Here is a 21,349-nt window from a genome sequence, read left to right as displayed (position 1 = left end):
TAGGGATGTGTCAGATTCATCGTTGTATCTTCAGGGTACATAATACCTGACATATAGTAAATACTCAACAATTAATTGTGGACTGACTGAATTACCCAAACCAAGTCATTCATTCACCCAACCAATATACACTGAGTAGATACACATACCATACTCTGAGGATACAACAGAGGACAAGGCAGACAAAATCTGAAAGTGACCCAGGACTGAAAAAAAGACAATGTTTTGTCTGGAAGTAATCCTATGATAATATGATAACTTATTGGTCCATAAGCACGTTTTATTTTTTTATGTGACAGACATCATGTCCGTAAGCTTAGCTTTACCAAATGACTAAGTAATACCATGCCTGCTTTTGGATAGACTAAAGACAGAGAGCAAAGAAGGAAAAAGGGCAAAGAAGGAAAAAGACAGAGAGCAAAGAGAGAAAAAAGGGGTGGGAGAGAAGAAGAGGAAGAGGTAGTTCAGTGATATCTCTATTCTCCAAAAACTTAAAGAAATTATCCTTCTTCTTCAACACTTATAACAGAAGGTAAGATTAAAATCACCTGAAAATTTTTTTAAAAACATGACAAAACATACACATTTAGGCAAGCATGCTATTTCAAAGCAGTCACCCAAGAAAACTCTATATTTATTTGAATACTGTTACTAATTCTCAAAATACTCATAAAGTTGCCTTCTTCAAATTGTAGCCAGAGATAATTTATTAAGCATAGAGAAAAGGAAAACATTTGAGTTTTGATCCTGAATGGTATTTCCAAGATTGATTTCCCATCATAATCACTGGACTTGCTTTCACTGGACCTTTGTTTTAAAAATGAAATTCATTCATAAAGGGTGAAGATTCATCATATTGAGAATATTCTACAACATGTGTATTTAAGCCAATCCTCAATATAGTTCCAGAAACATTTGAACAAATATAGGATCTTCTCAATGACCACTATGAATTTAGGAGATAGCATTCATCTTGATAAACAGTGACGTCTAATTAATCGGACATCATTGAAATGGAGTAGTCTAGATAATATAGGAATATAAGAATATTGCTCAGATAACCAAAGTTCTAAACAGAAGACTTAAAATTTTTTATTTCATGGTGTCCTAAGATGTATAATTTTGTATCTTTCATATAGAGTATATAGCTGATTTTACTCTCTGACCCAGGGTCATCATTATTGCCATCAACTATTTACCCATGCCATATACATAAAGATGCTCAAGGATATTGAGCTGTGTAGGAATATTTGTCTCTATTTTATATTGGGCCAAATTGCAATGCTTTAAAGTTTTTTTAATTTGCATTTATAGTTTTTCTCCCTTCTTATGCATGGTCAATCTCTCAGCTGCTATTCCTTCTTATTATTAGTAAATCTGGCTTTTGCAAATTTCCTCCATATAAAATTACAGCTTCTAATATGCTATGGGCTGGGCAACTACATAATTGCAAAATGGCAGAGGTGGTGGGGTGGAACGAAGAGTCATATAACTACGAGGTACATCATCTTTGCAAAAAGCAGGTTATTGGTGTGGCAGAATAGGAAAGAAATGGTGGGTGGTAATCAGCTCTGCAGTTGTTCATCTTATTCAATCAAAGAGAAGTAAACATATCATCCCAGGATGGACCAGAGGCATGATTTGTTTCCCTGTGAACTAGACAGGCCCCCTGCTAGCCTGGGCTGGAGAGGCGGATATGACCCAGGGCATAGCATCGCTGAGAAAGTTCTGAGACAACAAACCTAATTCTAAGCTACATGCTACTCACTCCTGGGACCCCATTCCCAGACTTCCTCAGCAAATAGCTCTCCTTATAAAGAATTAAAAAAAGATTATAAGTCTTCTAAATTAGAAACCAGCCAAATACTCATAAAATGAAATGAATAAGATAAAAAATAAAAAACGAAAGATGAAAATGATAGGAAGAATAAAAAACAAATAACCTATAGAGCTTTCTGTACACAGAGAATGACAAGACAAAAATTCTTGCCCTATGGAACCTGTGTTTTTCTGGCATGTAATAATTACATCAATAAATGTAAATAGGATAATATTCCAGACTAGATTAAAACCAATAAAATGAAAATCCAAAATTTGTGCTATATATCAAATATGTATTTAAAACAAAAGGACTCAGAAAGAATGAGCAAAGGCAAACCAGGCAAATGAAAACAAAAAGAAAGAAAGGAGCACTGAGATATTAAGTATGGATAAGGGGAATTTAATGACCAATTAACAACAAAAATATAGGAAGGTTAGTTGAATATGCCTCTTAGTATCCTTGATACTACCCTCAATACCAGAGTACCTTTGCTTACGGAGAGCCCTCAATAAGAGTTATTGACTGATAACAAAGAGAAGAAAAGCAGAAGCCGGTAAAGGAAAAAGTGACATAAATAGATTTTTTTCTGTTGGTAAATGTCAGACTCCAATTATTGGCCCCGGTGAAATTCGGTAGTATAAGTATTACACGTGGTCTTTTTGAGCCTTTTCAGTAAAAATCTGACACCAAATACAAAGTGGGTTCCATTAACTAACTGTGACTTTAGGCATATAATTCAACCACTTTAAGCTTTAGTTTGATCCCTGTAAAATGATGTGATAGGATGCAATGAACTTGTAGGTGAAATAAATCTTTAATCCTGTGTTTTTTTCTTAGTAAAGCATGCGAGACACTGATGTTTTGAATATATATCGAATACTGACATAAACATAAAATATTTGGGGAAGAAATTATTCTTGACTGTACCTTTCATTTTTCAGTGTTATAACCTCTTCCTTTGTCTGATTCAGAAGAGCTTTGGTTATCTCTAGTTCATTTTCTGCGAGGTTAATTCTTCTTTTTATGGCTTCTTCTTGACTTTTCTTTGTAGTCAGTTCTTCCTGTAAAGTTTTATATATTTGTTGACAGGCAGTTAAAGAGTCTTCTTTTTCTTTAAGCAATCTGGTGTGGCTAAAAAGGAATAGAAAAAAAAATCAATATGCATTAGATACCATATTTTTATGTTTATCAAAGATATATGAAAATCCCATTTGAAATTATAGACTATAACTCTAACTTATAAAAATTAAGAACGCTAAGAAAATGGATAGTTTTGTGATATTAAAATTTTATCACCTAGGCAGAGGTAAAAATCAATGAATAGCTTCAAGATATTATAAACTCAAATCTGGTATTGTATATGTAAACAATACAATAAGAAAAGCTAAGTACATTTTAAATAAAATATAACTGAAAATAAGGTTTCAAATTAATTACTAAAAAATATTAATTAAAACATTTGCAATGCATACCGTGACTCAAAAATAATGGATTCAAACTTCAGTTTTCTAAGTTCTCTCTGACAGTCATCAGCTTCATTAGATTTATTCCTAAAATAATATAAAAAGTTTCAAATACTTTATTTCAAAATAAAGTATAATTGTTTCCTTTCTTTAAACATGTTTTTCCTTTATTTCTTTTCTATCTTTATATTCTATTTGTTGTTATGTATGCAGAGTTCCTTGAAATTAGAAATATATAGTCAAAGGATTTTTCTATGCCCCCCAAAATCTAGTCTGTTAGTTTGACTAGATGTGTTTTTCTTCTATACCACTATTTTACTTAGAAAAAAATTCTTATCACTTTCGAAGTATTATTTCTTTAAAAAAATAAACATTAGTCTACTTTTATTATGGCCAGGTAAGCGCCTATCAGATTGATCTGCATTTAAATAAAAAATAGAAACTTTGGTAACATTTAAAAAAGAAAAGGAAAATCCCTGTGTGAAGGTATTGGAAAGTGACCAAAAGCAAGCAGATTCTGGAGGGAAGTTAACACTTGGAGTGAGGTGACAGCAGGTAGTAGGTTTGTTTGTTTGTTCGTTTGTTTGCTTGCTTAATGACTTTAAACCTGAGGGCAGGCTACAGTCTGCACCATGAGGAACTAAAATTCTGAGAGAAAACTGGTAGGAAACTCACAGTCGTTCTGGCCTAAACTAGAGGACTGTTTGGGGAAACCACAGCTGCGGTCAAGGGCAAACGCTGAATATGAGAGAGCCAGAGAGAGCGAGTCCCAAGAACTGAAGTGAAACTGGAGCTACTGCCCTCTAGAGAGTCAGCCGTCTGAAGCCAACCAAATCGGTTCCCTGCTTAAAGCAACACCACCCCAACCATTATTTGGAGAAATATAACAGAATCCAGAGTCTCCATAACATTCACAATGTCCCGAATAAAAATTAGTCCACATAGAAAGAAACAGAAAAGCATGATCCATTCTCAAGAGAAAAGACAGTTAATGGGGATTGACTCTACGATGACCCAAATATTGAAATTAGCAGATGAGGATTGTTAAAGGAGCAATTATAATTCTGCTCAAAGACATAAAGAAAAATCTACTCTAATTAATGAAAAGATGAAAAGTCTCAGCAGAGAAATAGAAACTATTAACAAGAACCAAATGGAAATTCTAAAACTGAACTAAGCATTTGTCTTGATCTTATATAATTGGGTTTTGTAACAATACTCAAAATTTTAATATATTAAGAAAGATTAATATTCCAATTTAAGTTTATATAAACTGTTCAGTAAGTCATTATCTGAATGGACCTTAAAATAGCTTATATACTATACAGTGAAATGTTAGTTAAATTATCAATGGGTTTGCCCTAGTTCCAGAACGATTTTAGTTTTTAACAAGTAATATTTTAAAAAGCATCACGAATGTGAATAACATTCATTTGTTTTGTACCTTTTTATTGTAAAAGATGAAGAAATTGTAAGATATAGAAAACTGCATAAAACAAATACATAGTATAATGAATTATTATTATAAGAAGAATATTCCTATAACTACCATCCAGGTCAAAAAATAAAACTTTACCAGCTGCCCTAGATGCTTCATGTCCCTGGTACCAACAGAGCCAAGTCCCTCCACTCTAAAAAAAACATGCTCGTGAATTTTATGGTAATCGCTTTGGATTTCTTAGGAGTTTATTACCCAAGTTTTATTCCAGAACTCTGTATTTTAGTTTTCCTTTTTTTTTGTAAAATGTGTCTTTATACAACATTATTTCCTTTATTATCTCCTTTTTGTAAAACAGCTTTATTAAGAAATTGCATTGGTTTATAATAAACTGTTTAATGTATATATAAGCCCATAAAACCATCACCAGAATCAAGTAGCCCAGGAGCATACTTAGAGCCTAGATCTTGGTCTCTAATACTGTTCCCCATTCAAAAGAAGGAGTACTCAGAGAAATGGCTAATTGCAAGAGTAGAGCAGGGCAGGTACATATGAAACATCTTGTTATGCCAGAAAGTAAGAAAGTGCTTATAAAAGATGGTAGGATCATGTTCCAATGTCACGTGAGCCAGCTTGAAGGGGGTCCCACTAACTAAGCCCAGGACAATCTGTGTACCAAAATAATTAAGTACGGCAATAAATTATAATCCATTGAAAAAACAGAAATTCATGAGTCCATACCAACGATAATTTTTTTTTTTTTAATGTGAAGAAGAGGGGCTCTTGCTTACAGTAAAATGCTGAGGGATGACTAATAAGAGGAAAGGAGGGCTGGAGCTGGAAAATCATCATTTAGCAACCACTATGATAAAGACCAGATACGCAAAAATTATTATGGTTGCTATAGCTAGGTATATATTTTAATGAGAAGCACAGAATTGGAAAATTATTTCCAAATAAAATATTAGAAAAGAAAACATCGGGAAAAGATTAACATGCCATTAGAAAAGTGGGCAAAGGTTCTGCTCAGGCCATTGACAAAGGAAAGAATACAAAGAACTAAATACGCAGGGATACAATTTTTCATCAATTAATCTAATAACTTTTTTTTCTTTTTTAGTTATAATAGCCAATATTGGCTAGGCAGTGGAGAGATGGGTATTTACAAATGCTGCTGAAATTGAAAATCAGTATAATCTTATTGGAGTGCAATGAGTCATTATGCATTAAAAGCCTTAAAAATCTGTAAATTTGATTCTAGCCAAATTTATCTTAAGGAAATTACTGTATGTGAGTGGAAAGATTTATCTATATGAATTTCAAAGTACCTTACTTACAAAACTGAAAAATTTGGAAATTTTAAAAAACAAGGGATTAGTAAATAAGTTATGGTTCATCCAATCAATGGAATACTATATAGCCATTTCATAATAATCAATAAGTATATTATGTATTGACATGGAAAATGTCCAGGATACATTCATTAAGTGAAAATATGTTGAAAAATGTACATTATTCAGATAAATGGACTCTTAGGATATATCAAAATATAACTGTAATGTTCTTTTTTTATATATTCCTGTATTTTCCAAGTTTTATACATTTGCTTTCAAAATGTACAAAAATGTTACTTTAAAAAATGCTTTGAAATTCAGCAGCCTCACTACAACTTTCACTTTGTGTTCAGCCTCTTGTACACACTTTTCCAAATCTAGAGGCAGAGATGGTAGAAATCCTTTAAGAGTTACTTTACTATGTGGACAATTAATCTTGACTGCACTTTTTTTTTTTAAAGCCTGCTCCCTAGGGAGCCTACCATCCCAAGAATTCCCCTCCCCATGGTCAGCTCCCACCCCCACTCCAGTTAAGCCACTCTTTCTATGGTCTACCCCTCACTACCCAATTGTTACCCTTCGTTAGGAGGGGAGCAAATGGAAGGCATAGAAAAAATGCCTACATCTCCTTTACTGCATTCCTTCTTTAACTCTCAGCAAATAGTGTTAATCCTTTCTCTTCAACTGCTTTGAATAAGCCTTCAGAAAGGCCCCTGCTGCTTCTGCCAATCAAAGCAGAGGAAATCAGATAAAATAATTGGGTATTTCCCTGATTCTGAAAGGCAAGGGTCAAATACATCCATGTCCTTATATGAAATAGCAATTCTCAAACTGCTTCCTTGATATTTGCACTTTATGTCCAAAAGGTATCTCAAATTTAACAGATTAAAAGCATTGTTTTTTAGTTCCCTCACCTCTGTATCTATTACTTTTACAGATTTCTCACTTTGATAAATGGCACCAACACAATAATAGTACTAACAGACGACACCTTCTATATCTAATGCAACCCTCAAAGCAACCCTTATTCCCTTGTTAAGAGTTGAAAAAACTGAAACCAGAGAGATTAGTTAACATGCTCAAAGTGACATAACTACGAACTAGTAATGCTGGGGTTTGAACCCCAGCAGTCTGATCTGGAGCCGAGGTTTAGTCACTATACTATACTGATCTCAGCTGTCTACCCTGAGGCTAAAATCCCCCAAACCTCATCCTCTATTCTCTCCACTTCCTTTCCAGTCCCCTTCTTCTGCAGCCACATCTACTCCATCAGTAAATCCTATTAGATTGACCTCTGACATCTCCACACTATATCCTTATACTAAACCAGTCACTTCTCGCTTGTGTGAACCCACAGCTGCTCGCTTAGCCTCCCCGAATGTTCTTGTACTCTCACTCCTTTCTCCATGTAGCAGCCACGCCGATTGTTTGAAACAAATCAGATTAGTTCACTCTCTTGCCTCAGCTTGTGGCCCCTTCCTACATCTTTTAAATCTCATCACTCCGACCTCTGCTTCCATCTTCACAACTACGTTTGTGACTTTGACTCTCTTGCTTTCCTCTTAGGACATTTTCAATTACATTGGACTCGCCCAAATAACCCAAGATAATCTCCCTGTCTCAAAATCCTTAATTTACTCACACTTGCGCAGTACCTTTTGCCATGTAAAGTAACATACTCAGATTCCAGGGATTAGGGCATAAAAATCTTTGGAAGCCGTTAGTTTGTCTACCACAGCTGGCCTTCTTCATGTTTCTTGAACTTGTAAAACTCACTCCCAAGAATTTATGGCCTTGTCCCTGATCTCTCTGCTTCCAGATGTTAGCATTTTAGCATTGATATCTCCTTTCTGTACTCAGATCTTAACTTGCAAAGGTCGTCTGCTCAGGGATGCCACTCTATCAAAAGTATATATCACCACTCCCCATCACTCACGTTCTATTATGCCTGTTTTATATTTTTGCAGCACTGAACATTACCTGAAAGTACCCAAACAGTTCTATTGGAGCTTGTCAATCTTCTTATTCCAATATCTAGTGCCTATACACAACAGTCATGACACATCATCACCACTTAGTAAGCATTCCGTACTGAATAAATGAATGAAGCAAATCTAGCTTGCTCAATCTAGGATCATGTGGAAGTGGATCTATAGTGTGACAGAGGAATGCCACCAGGCCACCTACTTGCAAGGCGAAAATGCTCTTGAATAACCAGAGAGGTAAGAGGAAAATCGGAAGAACATTATATGTCAGAAGGTGATAATAGAGAATGCTCCAAGAACAGGCTGGTCAACTGTGTCAGATGTTGCTCAGAGGTCAAGTAAGAGCTTTACAAATTAGTAATTTATGATGGTCATAAACTGATCATTGCTCAAATTATTAGTTAAATAAAATCAGTGTCAGTAGTTTACAAAGGTCCCTAAATTAGAAATATATTTCTATAACCATTTTATACATAATTAGTAATTGATAAATTACAAATCATTTTAAGCAAATTTTATTTTTATTACATCCATGAAAGTTAATACATTCACACTGTAAGCTATTTAAGCAATATATAAGCATATAGAGTTAAATAAAATTCTGTATACACCCCACTCTCACTTGCAGAGAACTGTTGTAATCCTACTAGCCATTTATGCAATGCATTTAAATTCACATATATGTGTGTGTACATTCATATATTTTTAACATGAATAGAATCATTTTTCTAATCATATTTTTAATCTGTTAAGTTCCTAATAGCTACTTTTCCATAACAGCCTATTCTTCTTTCATCGTTATAATGGTGGACATACTTTGGAGGATATCTTAACTTTTTAAATTTATCTTAATGTTTTATTTGCTATTGAACAATTTCCTTGGGTGTAAAGTTTTCCCGTATGAGTTCAAAGCCATTTGGGGGTGAGGGGAGTTTTTTCTGGTAATCTTTGGTTGGGTGTTCATCCTCAGCCTTAAGATTCTCTGTTTACTTGTCTATTTTGCTGTTTATTTTTGCCCTAGGTTGTTTTTGTATGTTATAATGAAGGGGCCAGGTGTGGTGGGGGCACTAGAGCTTTGTCTTGAGATTCTAAGGACGGTCCTGCTTGTTGCATCCCACCACACAACTGGTTTTCCTCTGGTTTATTTCTCCATAGAGCTGACCCTTTTTAGAAACCTTCTTATGTATTCTTTTCAGGAATTCCTCAAAATTTCTCATGAATATCAGTCTTTTTTGTTAGTCTTACTTATCTGTGTTTATCTTCATGTATGTATATGTATATATAGACACACATATGTATATGTATACATATATATGACAGTTATAAAAGTATATTCCTAAGCTCTATGTGTGTGTGCATATAAATATAAAAGTAATAAAGTTGTATTCCATAGCATCCATATTTTTCATTACTTGAGGGAGGTCTTCTCTAAATTAATCTTGATATTATGACACAAATAAAATTTGTAGAAAATTTTATTATCAACTTTTCAGAGCATCATTAACAAACATTACCTCTTCAGCAAACACTACTGGTTACTGGCTGAACGTTCACTGCAGCTTCCTTCCTGGCCATCAGAGCCCCATTATTGTATGCTCTTAGGATAAATTCTGCTTTGTCTAAACTAATTGTGCTTGTCCAATTCCCCTTGACAGTGACTCATTTAGGGGAAGGTATGTAAAGTGTTCTAACCAAAGAAACATAAAGAGAGGGCTGTTTGGTGGCTTCTGGGAAAAATTTTTTTCTCACTTCTAAAGAGACACCGGAAAAACAGGACCTTCCTACCCTCGGGGTGGTTACATTTTGATGTGGTACCTGGAACTGATGCCATCTTATGATCACAAGGGACCTAGCCTTTGGGGTGGAGACAGTGCTGAGGGCAGCGGGATGAAGACAGATGCATGGAGATATTGCTGAGCTACTGAACCGACTAAACTTAAAACTACTCTACCTCTGAAACTTATAGTCCAAGGCATCCTAACTGATAAAATCTGTTTCTACTATTACAAGTTATTATAAGTTTTAGAAAATATTTTATTACAAACCTTAGGGAAAAAAAGAACCTCGATTTCATCCGTTTAAAAAACTGACTCTTCCCCTTAAGTGAAAATCCACAAAACTTACGTGGAAACATTTAAAAATTGTTAAACAACAAAAGAATGATCTTAAGTTGGAAAGGTGAAACGCATTCCCACCCCTAGCCCCCACACAGAGTGAGGATTAAAATTTTAGACAATTCTGATTTCACAGTACCTTCCAATTTCTGGAAATTCAAAAGGTTTGAATATAAATAGTAAATATCCAATTTATCGGCCAATTGTTATGTCAAAATTATTGAGTAAATTATTTTGATTTCAAACTTAATTTATCATAAAACAATGGCCAAGTCACAAATTTGGCTTTAGTCTATAAACAGTATTCATATACTACTGGGGACCTCCTGAGCTCTAAGCACCCTGAGCAGTCCCAGGCTCTGATCCTAAATGCCCATCCTACTTCACTTCATCCTGGTAGTGAGGGAGTGCAGATGGCATAGAAATGGAAGAGCTGGGGACAGGCGGCATCGAGACATGTCACTAGCAGTTGGGGCCATAAGTGGCTCTAGTTTTAATAACTCAAATTTTCTAAAAATGAATATCTGCCTGTTTCCCAACTTTAAGAAGTTCTTCTATAGGCAGGAAGCACTGGTTTTACAAACTGAAACAAGAGCATCAGAATTTGTACAATTGTACAGTGATTTCCTCCAGGTGGAAACCAGATTCAATTGATGGACATTGGTGAGGTGGTATATTTCTTCCTCCTACTCTAATCTACTCTAACTCATTATTTCTTAGCACTAGTATTATAAATTATGTGAAATTATAATTAACAAAAAATACCACAAAGCATGTGTTAATATTAAATGGGCAAGCTCCATGTATATAGAGAGAATTATGTGCACAGTTATTTCGCAAAAATCAACTCATGTCACAACCAATGAGCTTTATTCCCTTTCCTCAGTATGCTTATTTTTGTACTTAACTTCTCTCCTCACTTGCCAGGACTCTGCTCCACCCTATATGCCAGGTCTTGTTATGTTTACAAGTTCCAGCCCTTCCTCCCTATTCTTGGACTGTGCCCTCTTCCTTCTTGGGTTCCAAGAAGCCAAAATCACACAGTAGTTGTGGCCTTCCACATGAGACATTCTTATGGCTAAAGCCCTCCCTGATAGTAGTAGATAGAGGCTGGGGAACAATGATTTTTTTCTGGCAATCACCATCTTATTTCTGTTTTTCATGTTTCTTCTCACCCAGAAACATGAATATTAGGTTTTCCCTGTTTTTCAAAAAATAAATTATTTTGCTACAAATAATCCAAGTATACATTAATTCGATAGGGCATTTTTGGAATTTGTTCCCCCTTGTGTTATTAAAAATTTTATTGAACATACTATCCTTAGGTGTTGCCCATGTTCAATGTATTTGGTTGCTAAGCATTCTAAATATTTATATTTCTTCTGAGGTGCATCCTTCTAAAGTATAAGAACCAAAAACCAGAGCACCAGAGCTACCAGATTCTACACTACAAAGTAAAAGAATTTACTTACTTTTCAAAGATTATATAAAGTCTATTCTAGTGTTATAATTATAGACATACTATATACTGTAATTTATAAAATTTCTGAAACAAATTTATTTTTACAAGTGCTCTGTATATTTTACAAATGTGTTTTCTTATCATTTGTTTGTCAATATTTTATTTACCAGTTATATAAAGCATAAGTACTCCAGCATTTCAAAGATTTTCAACATTTTAAGAAACAACTTCAATGTTGTTTCTCTTGGGCAGATAATAAAGGGACAACAATAAGAGAAAAAGTTCAGAGAATGTTTCACATTAAGCTGCTACACTGGAACAATCAGGGAAAGCTTTAATGCGTGGATAGGTAAGTTTTTGATTGAAGGAAGGAAACATCTCATGTACTTAAAAATATTTATAGGTCCTTCAGTGTACAATCCAAGTTAGAAAAGTAGTTTAGAAAAGCAGCAGTAGACCATACCCACACAACTGAATCACTATCAAAGGAGTCACAGAGAGCATATCAGGGTTTTTCTAAATTCTTACAGACTGTTTAATGTTCACCATCTTACATGAGCTTTTCTTTATATTTGTCCAGCTCCGTCACTGCCTTCTGGAGTTTTAGCTCAAGTACCTCTACTTGATGTTGTAAATCTGAAATGACACAATGTATTCATCTGGTTAGGGTACTTTAAGTGTCCAGATATTTTCATAGAGTAAACCACATTCTTTTGGAGTTGCCTCACAGCTTGAAGAATAATGCAGCTGTTTATTCTACTTTTCCTGGATGACCATACACAGCTCATCTCTGCCCTGAAACCCCATGGAATTAATGGGTTTTGACAGACCCAATTTATTGGCCTCTTCCTGCCTCCAACATCATGCTACTTTTCAAACAGCTAAGAGGCTAAATTTTACTAATATTTCCAAAGGAAATGTATGTTGCTGACACACGTATGAATTTCTGACCATGTGGCTCACTCGAGAAACACTTGAGCGCCTGGGCCAGCTCTTGTGGCCCGGAACTGAAATGGATTGCTGAGGCTCCTGGTAGAAGCAAAATAGACAAACCTTGTGTAGACTCCAGGTAAAGAATCTGTTAACTTTGGGTAATGACTAATAGGCATTTTAGTGACTTTCAAAGCCAAGAAAATACAAGCAAGAAATTGGCTTCCATCGAGTCTAGAACTGGAGAATTCAAATAGTGTGTGAGGAAGATTATTCAATCAGCCGTGTCTAACATGTGTGGATGCAGAACTGAAACTAAAGCAGAGAGAACAAATGCTTGATTTATCTGAGTCCTGCCTCGAGCCTGCGTGTGGGAACTGAGATCTGAACCGCAGCCCCAGGGACAGCCCTTGTTGGCACTTATTTTGGAAAGGTAGAAAACAAACTTACGTAGACTGACTAACTGTTTTCTGTGAAAACAAAATATTTAAAACACCGCAATTATAAAATTTCTATGTTACATCTGCTCAGGTATTTTAATAACATATTTTTAACAATAAAATTTAAAATCTTCATGCATGCATACAAATACATGAACTTTCTCTCTCTATATATATATCTTCAATCTGTTTTATGAAGATATATGATATATGAAGAGCCATTTCCTTAAAACAGAAAATAAATTCACTCTAAACAAATGCTTTAATTAGAATTTATCAGGTATTGGCATAAATTTTACACATATCCATTACTTTCAGACATATTATGTAATTTTATCCCTCAAATTGCCTTGCAGGTGCTAAAATAGTCTCATTTTTCAGATGAGGAAAACATGAGATCCTTTCTGATTCTCTTGCCTATATCTTACAAAGAGTAAATGCATTAGCCCGCAGTCAAACTGACTGAAAATTTTAAACTTGGCTGAGGGGAACAATTTGAGAAGATGGCCCCTAGAAATAATATTCAGTATGGACTTACCTGATAAATAGTATATGTGGGGTACATCTTTTCCATTTATCAAGTGATATCATTGCATGAGAGAAAAGACAAAATAACATACACTCAGAGAATTTGTTTTTGAGTATAACCTTTGTAAATAAGGCAATCTCATGAATGTTGTACAATGTGTTGATTTGTTATTAAGTTCATGTGGGTGTGCAGAGGAGATCTATTCACACAGGCACAGCTAAAAGATTTCAACTCATCCCCTGAAGAACAAGCAGGGAAGGAAGTTGATGTTTATTGGCAGTGTGCTATGTCCAGGCACTGTGCACAGTGCTTTCTTCCATATCATTTCATTCACAGTCACAACGACCACAGAAAACAGTTACATGTTTTATTTTTACCAGTGAAGACTCTGAAGACCTGATTAAATAACTAACTTATCAAAGGTCACATAGCTAGTTAGAAGTAATCCCATGATTCAGACTCAGGTTGGCCTCATCTGCTGTCCTTATCTTTCTAAATCACTTACACTGACTCTCAGAATATAAAAGCTGGAAGGGGATATTTGTCCATAAAAGTGTGGTTAGTGTGGCTGTAGATCTGTGTAGCATATCCCATAATCTTTAAAGAGGTATATTTAAGACAAATGGAAAGCATTATTTTACGTAAAATATGTAGTAAATTAGTGAAATGTCTAATTCTGAGAGGTGGTTTAGATTTTAATTTTTGAAAGTTTAAAAATATATTATAATTAATGAAAGATATTAAGACAAAGTGATGTCATCGTGACTGACTTTATGAGACTGACATCAGAGAGACCAATTATGCCTTCCTATTAAATGTCCCTTGGTGCTCTTGTCAGGATAATCTTAAACTAGATGAAGCATAGGTCTGAGTCCATGACTAGATGATAAATTTTATGTTATTACTTCTAAATGCAGCTATACCAAACAATTGGTACTTGATATGTGAATTTTATGCAATTAATTCTCAATTACCTCATAATTAGTAGAATAGTAGACAGTAAAAACGGCAGCTAATTCAAAACCATTTTTATAGCACTGGAAGTATTCTTAGCCTCACATTTGAATGTACTGTTGCATCACAGTTCTAGAATTTACTAGGTTTAAAGGAAGACAAATTACACATTCATGACCCAACTCAAGAAGGGAAAACTACTATACTCTCCAGTATTATTCTCTCTACATACCCACTTAAATCACCCTTTCTCCCTGTTTCAAGATAAGCATAGATAGCTTAATGTTTAATTCAGAGTACCCAATGAGTAGAGAAGCCACTTCTTTCAGATTATTTACTATGTATTTACAGTATCTCTGAGTAAAAATAAAGAAAGCAAATAAATGTTTTACTTTAAAATACAGAAACCCCTGAAGGCTGTCACGTGAAGTAAACAGAAACAGAAAACACAGTAATGTCAACAAATAAAAAATTTTATATAAGACGAGAAGATACCACACAGAACTGAGAAAAAAAGATTCATTATGAATAATCCATAATGTAAATAGCCCACCAGTGTATAATTAGAAATTGATTAATATATTTTCACAGCTGTTTTTTCACTTTGGGTTATTTTTTCTCTCATAAAGGAGGACTAAGAATTGTTTTTAAAATGCATAGGCCATATATTTACTGTTCTGAATGAGGTGTAAGCATTCTATTCGTTTATTATTGGTTCTGGCATACTATAGCATAGGGTCCTTTTGTTATTGAAAGCAGAATGTCCAGTTCCTGTCCTTAATAAATAAAGGAACACAGTTAGGATAAGCAGCAGAGAGATTAAGCCACCTGCACTAGACAGCTCCTTCAGTTTCTGAGACAAGGCGTTCTTAAATAAGTGTATTGTTCTGTGCAGTCCTTCTCTATAGTTAAATAAATTCAACTTCAAATTTCTGTCATTCAGCATGACATTGGATTATGAGGCAAAAGGCCCTGAATGCCTACAAAAAGAAAGGAAGCACTGGCTTTAAACACCATGCAGATGTAAGGCGGAACCCATGGAAACAATCCAAAATTTACAACAGCAAATTCTACTATGATGTGACTGCGTTCTTTGCAGATATTAAATAGGAAGCAAATGATTTTAAACGAACGAAACAAAAAAGAGCTCTTAGCCTCTCTTCATACGAAGCCAGCTGCTTGCTGGATAACATTACAGAGGCATCCGATTTGTAGTAATTAGTCATTTAAGAGAATCCTGTTATTTAGAAAGGTTTCTGGAATCTACTAATATGAAAGGTATTCATAGTTAGCTATTTTATAGAAGAATATAAAACTTTACATTCATTTGGAGGGTATATTAAGTTAGCATAATGTTTGAAAAAACAATAAATAAAAACTTTATAGTGGAAAGATATTACATGCTCAAATTTTCTGGATTAAGAAAACATCAAAAAAAATTTTAAATCTGGTTCAAAGTGCTGCATGGAAGGAGCAGAATGGAAGAACAAGCAGGCAGAAGAACTGGCACTCAGAGATCCACGTCCAGGGGAATTTTTTTTCAATGAAAAATTGAAGGCTCTCTCTATATTTTTAAATGGCGGAAATAACTGAAGAAAAGGAAAAACGAAAGCTCACCACTTTTTTAAATACACTCCTAAGAGAGGATGCCTTAGAGGTGTCATGCAAGAACTTTAAAGCCAGCCTAACTTCAAATTCTGGCTCTGCTTCCTGCTAGCTATGTGACTTTAGGCACTTCAGTTTCCTTATCTGTAGAATGGTTATTACAACACAGGAGTGTTCTGAGAATTAAAAGTGTTTTAATATATGTAAAGAGGAGAACAGTGTCAGGCACATAGTGAGCACCGTGTTAACTGCTAGCTATTATCATTCGTGGTGGTGGCAGACCCTCTCCACCCCCACAAACTCCTTTTACTCTCATCACTTATCAACTTGAGGAACTTGTTGGGGCCAGTGTCACCGGTGGTTATCTTTGTATGCGGAAGAGTAAAAATGAAGGTTTTAACTGTATTTTTCTTTAACAATGTAGAGAGTAACTATGGCAAAACATTAAAACTACTTAAATATGGGTGATGTCACACACATTTGTTACATTATTCTCTGTGTTTTCTGAGTTTGACATATTCCATAGATGTATAGATATATAGCACATGCCAAGGATGGTAGCATGTTTTGCACTGAATCTACTCAACTGAATTCTGTGTGTCCAAAGCACAAAAGAAAACGGGGGGAGAACTTGGTGGGGGTGGGAAATGAGGTTGAAAACCCATTGGATTCTGTGAGTAAGGAGCAGAGATTGAACTGTAGCTGGAGGAGGCTATGGTAACAAGGAGTGTTACTTATTTTGTTTTTGTTTTAAGGTATTGGGACATATTTCATTTGCATTTGAGAATAATCCATTCTAGAGGGCACCCACACTTGTGAATTTAATGTATGTCTTCTAAACTGCTTCTAATGTGTGAAAAAATAGAACTTTTTAAGTTTTTTTTAAAAACTGTACAAACAGTGTTAAGCTGTAAATCTCATTTTAATTCATATGTTTTCCACTATACATATTTTTGAGACCTATCCACGCAGCTGTATAATAGATATGATTCATTCCTTTCTGACTGCAATCATGTGCACATACCACATTTTACTGATCTAGTCCTATAATGATGGAACCTCAGTTGCTTGCAATTTTGTGTCACCACAAATGATCCTTCAATAAAAGCTTTTTACCCATCTTCTTGCATGCTTGTAGGGGAGTTTTCTGACGTATAACCCTACAGCGAGCTCATGAGGTCACAGGCACACACATACTTAAATAATCCAAACGGTTCCAGGATAGGTCCAGTTACCTACACTCTCATCTCACTGAGATATTTAATTTTTTGTTGTTGTTTGTTTTACCCAATCCATAGGGTACAAAGTAGTGTCTTATTATTGGTTTAGTTTGCAGTTTTTCTGCATCTATTAAAGCTGATTATCTTATTTTATACTTCATAGTCATTCATGTTTCCCTTTTTACGATTTGCCTTTCCCCAGTCTCTTCTACCTACTCCAATCGAGCCTTCTTCTTCACGCCGCCACAGAAATTAATTTTTTCAAGGTTACGAATGACCTTCTTTCTATATTGGCAATTCCAAAATTTAATTCTCTGTTCCTATCGAATTCAAGTTTTCGGCAGCATTTGACACATAACGTACTTCCTCTTTGCAACTGTCCTCTTGTTTCCATGACACCACACTCTCTCGTTTTCTCCTACCCTGTTGGTTATTGCTTCTCAGTCTCTATTATGATTCTCATTCTTAGATACATTCTAAATGTTGGAAAGCACTAAGGGTTTACTCCCGAGCACCTTTTCTCTGGCTTGTATTTTCTCCCTAGCTGATCTCATCTACTTTCATGGCTTTGAATAGCATTGATATACATCATCATCATCACTGAAAGTGTTGAGTACTTTCTATGTGCCAGACACTATATTTTAAGTGCATTAGACTTATTTAATCTCCACAATGTAAACTAACTAGAATGTAAACTCCATGAGGGTGGGAACTTTGTCTGTTGTATTCATCGTGTTTGAGACATGGAAGGTGCTCGAAAATAATTGTTGAAAGAATGAATGAAATTTTGTATATATTAGAAATAAAAATGCCAGCAAACAAATGTTTAAAATTATGGTTAAGTTAACCTTTAACCTAAGATTAAATTGCATGGATCAGAAAGAGTTGTGCAGTTTTATTGATAATACCTAATAAGTATTTTGGCATTACAATTCAACTATCTTATAAGTGTTATTTTATTTCAGTATACACTTATTGAGTACTTACTCTGTTATAGGTAGAATGCATGCTAGCTAGATTCAGTGTACAAATATCAACAAGATATGTTGCCTTGTCCTTAGAGAAATTATAATCAATTGTCTCATTTTGCTATCATGAATGGTAAATTATGTTTTAGATAACAATAACTACTTTAAACTTAAACCTTTTATTTTCCCCCCATTCTAAATGATTTTACTTAGTTAGATAGTTAATTATGTGGCTTAAATGGTGGAATTTCTGATCAGATATAATTGATGTGAATGAACATAATCAGTATGTGCTGTATTTACATAACATTTTTACATATGTATTATTGTACCACATTTTGATGAGCTTAGCCTCTACAAAGTAATATCTAACTTAATTTTTCAAATGAGCATTAACAGAGTAAATCTTTGCAGATGTAAGAATATATACCATTAATAGAAGAAAGTCTTTAGTGAGTATTGAACTATATCAATTGCAAATTAACATTTTTTAACTTTAGCAAACATTTTACAAAGCCCAGATGGTGATATAGCCACTTGGAAAATTCATTTCATTTTATGGTTTGATTTCAGAGGTTTAATTTACATCTATTTTGAAATAAGTATACTTGAAGTACATTAACATTTTCTGCATAATGCCCTACGGGACTGAAATAACATTTGGCAATTTTTATAAATCAGATGTTATAACAGGTGTGAATATATGTACAACTAAGAAATTGCAGTTCAGTCCAGATGTAGTTATATCAAAACTAGAAAGTTATTTAGGAGGACAGAGGGGAGTGTGGATTAAATCAAGCTAAGGAAATAATCAGATATTTAAAATTTGGAAATAAATTATATTCTAATATTAAGGATTAAGAATTTACTTCAGAAAGCAAAAAAAGAAAATGCTTCTAAACCTTCATTGTATTTTTTTTTTATTCTGAACATTAAACCAACCCAATATTACATGAAGATAATTGTAACTTATAGGGGCTTATAAAGTATTACAAATTATGGATGAATAAGATAGAAGTCTTAAATTTTCTTTTTACCCTGGTTAAATCATTTAACCACTCTTCCTCAACTGACAAAATGAAGATAATACTTTGCCTATCCCATAGAAACAATCCTGATAAAGTTAGAAACTTCTGAATACTTTAGAATGGTACTTTGTTTTCTGACTAATTTATACAAATAAATTCACACAATCATATATACACATATACACACACATACACACACACATATACACACACATACACACACAATTTTTCAAGACTGAAAAATACTTGTAATGGATGTGAACAGCCTAGAGTTAACTAACTAGGAAGGGAAAGTGAACAGAATATTAGCTGAGCTGAAAACATTTATGGGATAAAAAAGAAAAAGACTTAGGATTAATAATAAAATAAATGAATAAATGGAAGATAGAGAAGTTTAGATCTAAAAGTATTTAAGACATTTTCAAATAGAGTTACACAACCATAAGAACATCAACTTTCTTTAATGAATTGGGGTTTTACAATAAGAATGCTTGTGGAGATTCCTATATGAAAGACTAATCCTATGCAAAACTGTGAAGGGGATGGAGCACATCTTCAGCCATTTAGAGTACTAATTCTCTGTTCCGCACCCTTTCTCCTTGTTGTGCTGGGATGGCAGCGAAATAGGCAAAGGGCAAGAATTTTTCAAAAGAGTGCTTTCATGCTACAAAACTACTTCTTGCCAATTGCATTTAAAAAATTCTACCACAAAACTACATAGTTTTAAAGTAGTGAAAAGAAATCCAAAATATTTTATAATTTTAAGACTGAAGAGATCTGAAGGCAACACACAGAAATGTAAAGAGATTTAGCTGTGACAATATTTACCACAATATTATTTTAAAAGAAAAAAAGCGAAAACAACTGTCCAAAAATTGGATATGATTAAGTAAATTATGATTCATCCCGAATCAGAATACTATGAATATTTTTGACATGGAAAGGTTTCATAATAGAGGAAATAGGGGGGAGGGCAGAGATTATAAAACTCTGTTATTCTATTCTTATAAAAATATATATTCAAAACTGAAAGTCTAGGAGGATACAAATCAAATGTTTATAACTCTATGTGAATGTTGGAATTTTCTAGTCAATACTAAACATAAACTATTATGGTAATAGGAAACAAAAGAATCATATTAAAGTAGTCTAACCCTGAACAATGTAGCATACCCATATCCATCTCATACTCCATTTCAAAATCTACTGATGGTTTGTGTAACTCATTACCAGGTGTCTACTGTCCTCGGGACCTCTTTTGCTTTCTCCTTATAGAAACTTAAGTTTATTACTAGTATTGGAAGTGGCCTGGTACAGCAGCTTCCTCTGAAGTAGAGATTAATGATAATGATGTACACGTTTTGATTCTCACAGGCAATAGAGTTCAGAGGTTAAGAGCCCAAGTTTTGGCAGCATGGTTCTGAACTCAGGTTTCAATTCTGCTGATTAGTAGCTGTATGGCCTTTAGGCAACTTAATTCCTCCAGTTCTCAGTAATCTCATTTGTAAACTGGAGATAATAAAAGTGCTTGACCCAGGAGGGCAGGAGAGTGATAATAAGTGAGTACACTGTGGCTGTACTATGCCTGGCATGTGGTTGGCACTTCACGAATGTTAGCTGTTACTTAGACTGTAATAGGAAAGTTGCCTGAACTCATAGAAAATACAGATTTTTTTAAATGATATAAGGACAGTATTGATTATTGGTTAGTGGGAAAGTGATGACAGTAAGAGATAAGAAACATTGCACATGGGGGCAGAGGGTCAGTAAGGGGATGGGTCATTTATTTTTCACTCAGATGGTGTCACTACTACTCATGTTATTGGCCCATAAATGTGAATGATTTTAAATGTCTATGAGCAGCAGGAGCACTGTGTGGTGGGTTGGGTCCATGTGTGAAAGAGTAACTGGCCGTGAGTATAGGCAGGAGTGTGTCCATGTGGCCAATAGGCATAGAGCAGGTGAAAGCTCCCTCCCTCTCCTTACTATTTGGCTGCAGCTGCACCTGAGGATGCAGCATGCTTAGTGTGGAAGCCACATATGACACAGGAGACCTG

The 21,349-nt window shown here is 34.5% G+C and overlaps 1 protein-coding gene across 12 annotated transcripts in view; it reads right to left on the bottom strand.

Annotated features, from left to right (window-relative positions):
* LEKR1 (leucine, glutamate and lysine rich 1) overlaps nucleotides 1-21,349 on the bottom strand; it is a 171,189-nt gene that overhangs the window by 54,633 nt on the left and 95,207 nt on the right. For 11 of the 12 annotated variants that reach the window (XM_011379394.2, XM_023524340.1, XM_011379335.2 and 8 more), the window contains 3 exons: nucleotides 12,173-12,254; nucleotides 3,295-3,372; nucleotides 2,750-2,953 (listed from right to left, as the gene is read on the bottom strand). In XM_011379394.2, the coding sequence (XP_011377696.1) occupies nucleotides 2,750-2,953; nucleotides 3,295-3,372; nucleotides 12,173-12,254 (364 nt within the window). The remainder of the gene's footprint in view (nucleotides 1-2,749; nucleotides 2,954-3,294; nucleotides 3,373-12,172; nucleotides 12,255-21,349) is intronic. The other variant, XM_023524320.1, reaches the window with a different exon arrangement.

The sequence above is a fragment of the Pteropus vampyrus genome, unplaced genomic scaffold (assembly GCF_000151845.1).
Source record: "Pteropus vampyrus isolate Shadow unplaced genomic scaffold, Pvam_2.0 Scaffold12, whole genome shotgun sequence".
NCBI lineage: Eukaryota > Metazoa > Chordata > Mammalia > Chiroptera > Pteropodidae > Pteropus > Pteropus vampyrus.
This window is presented reverse-complemented; position numbering and strand designations above follow the sequence as displayed.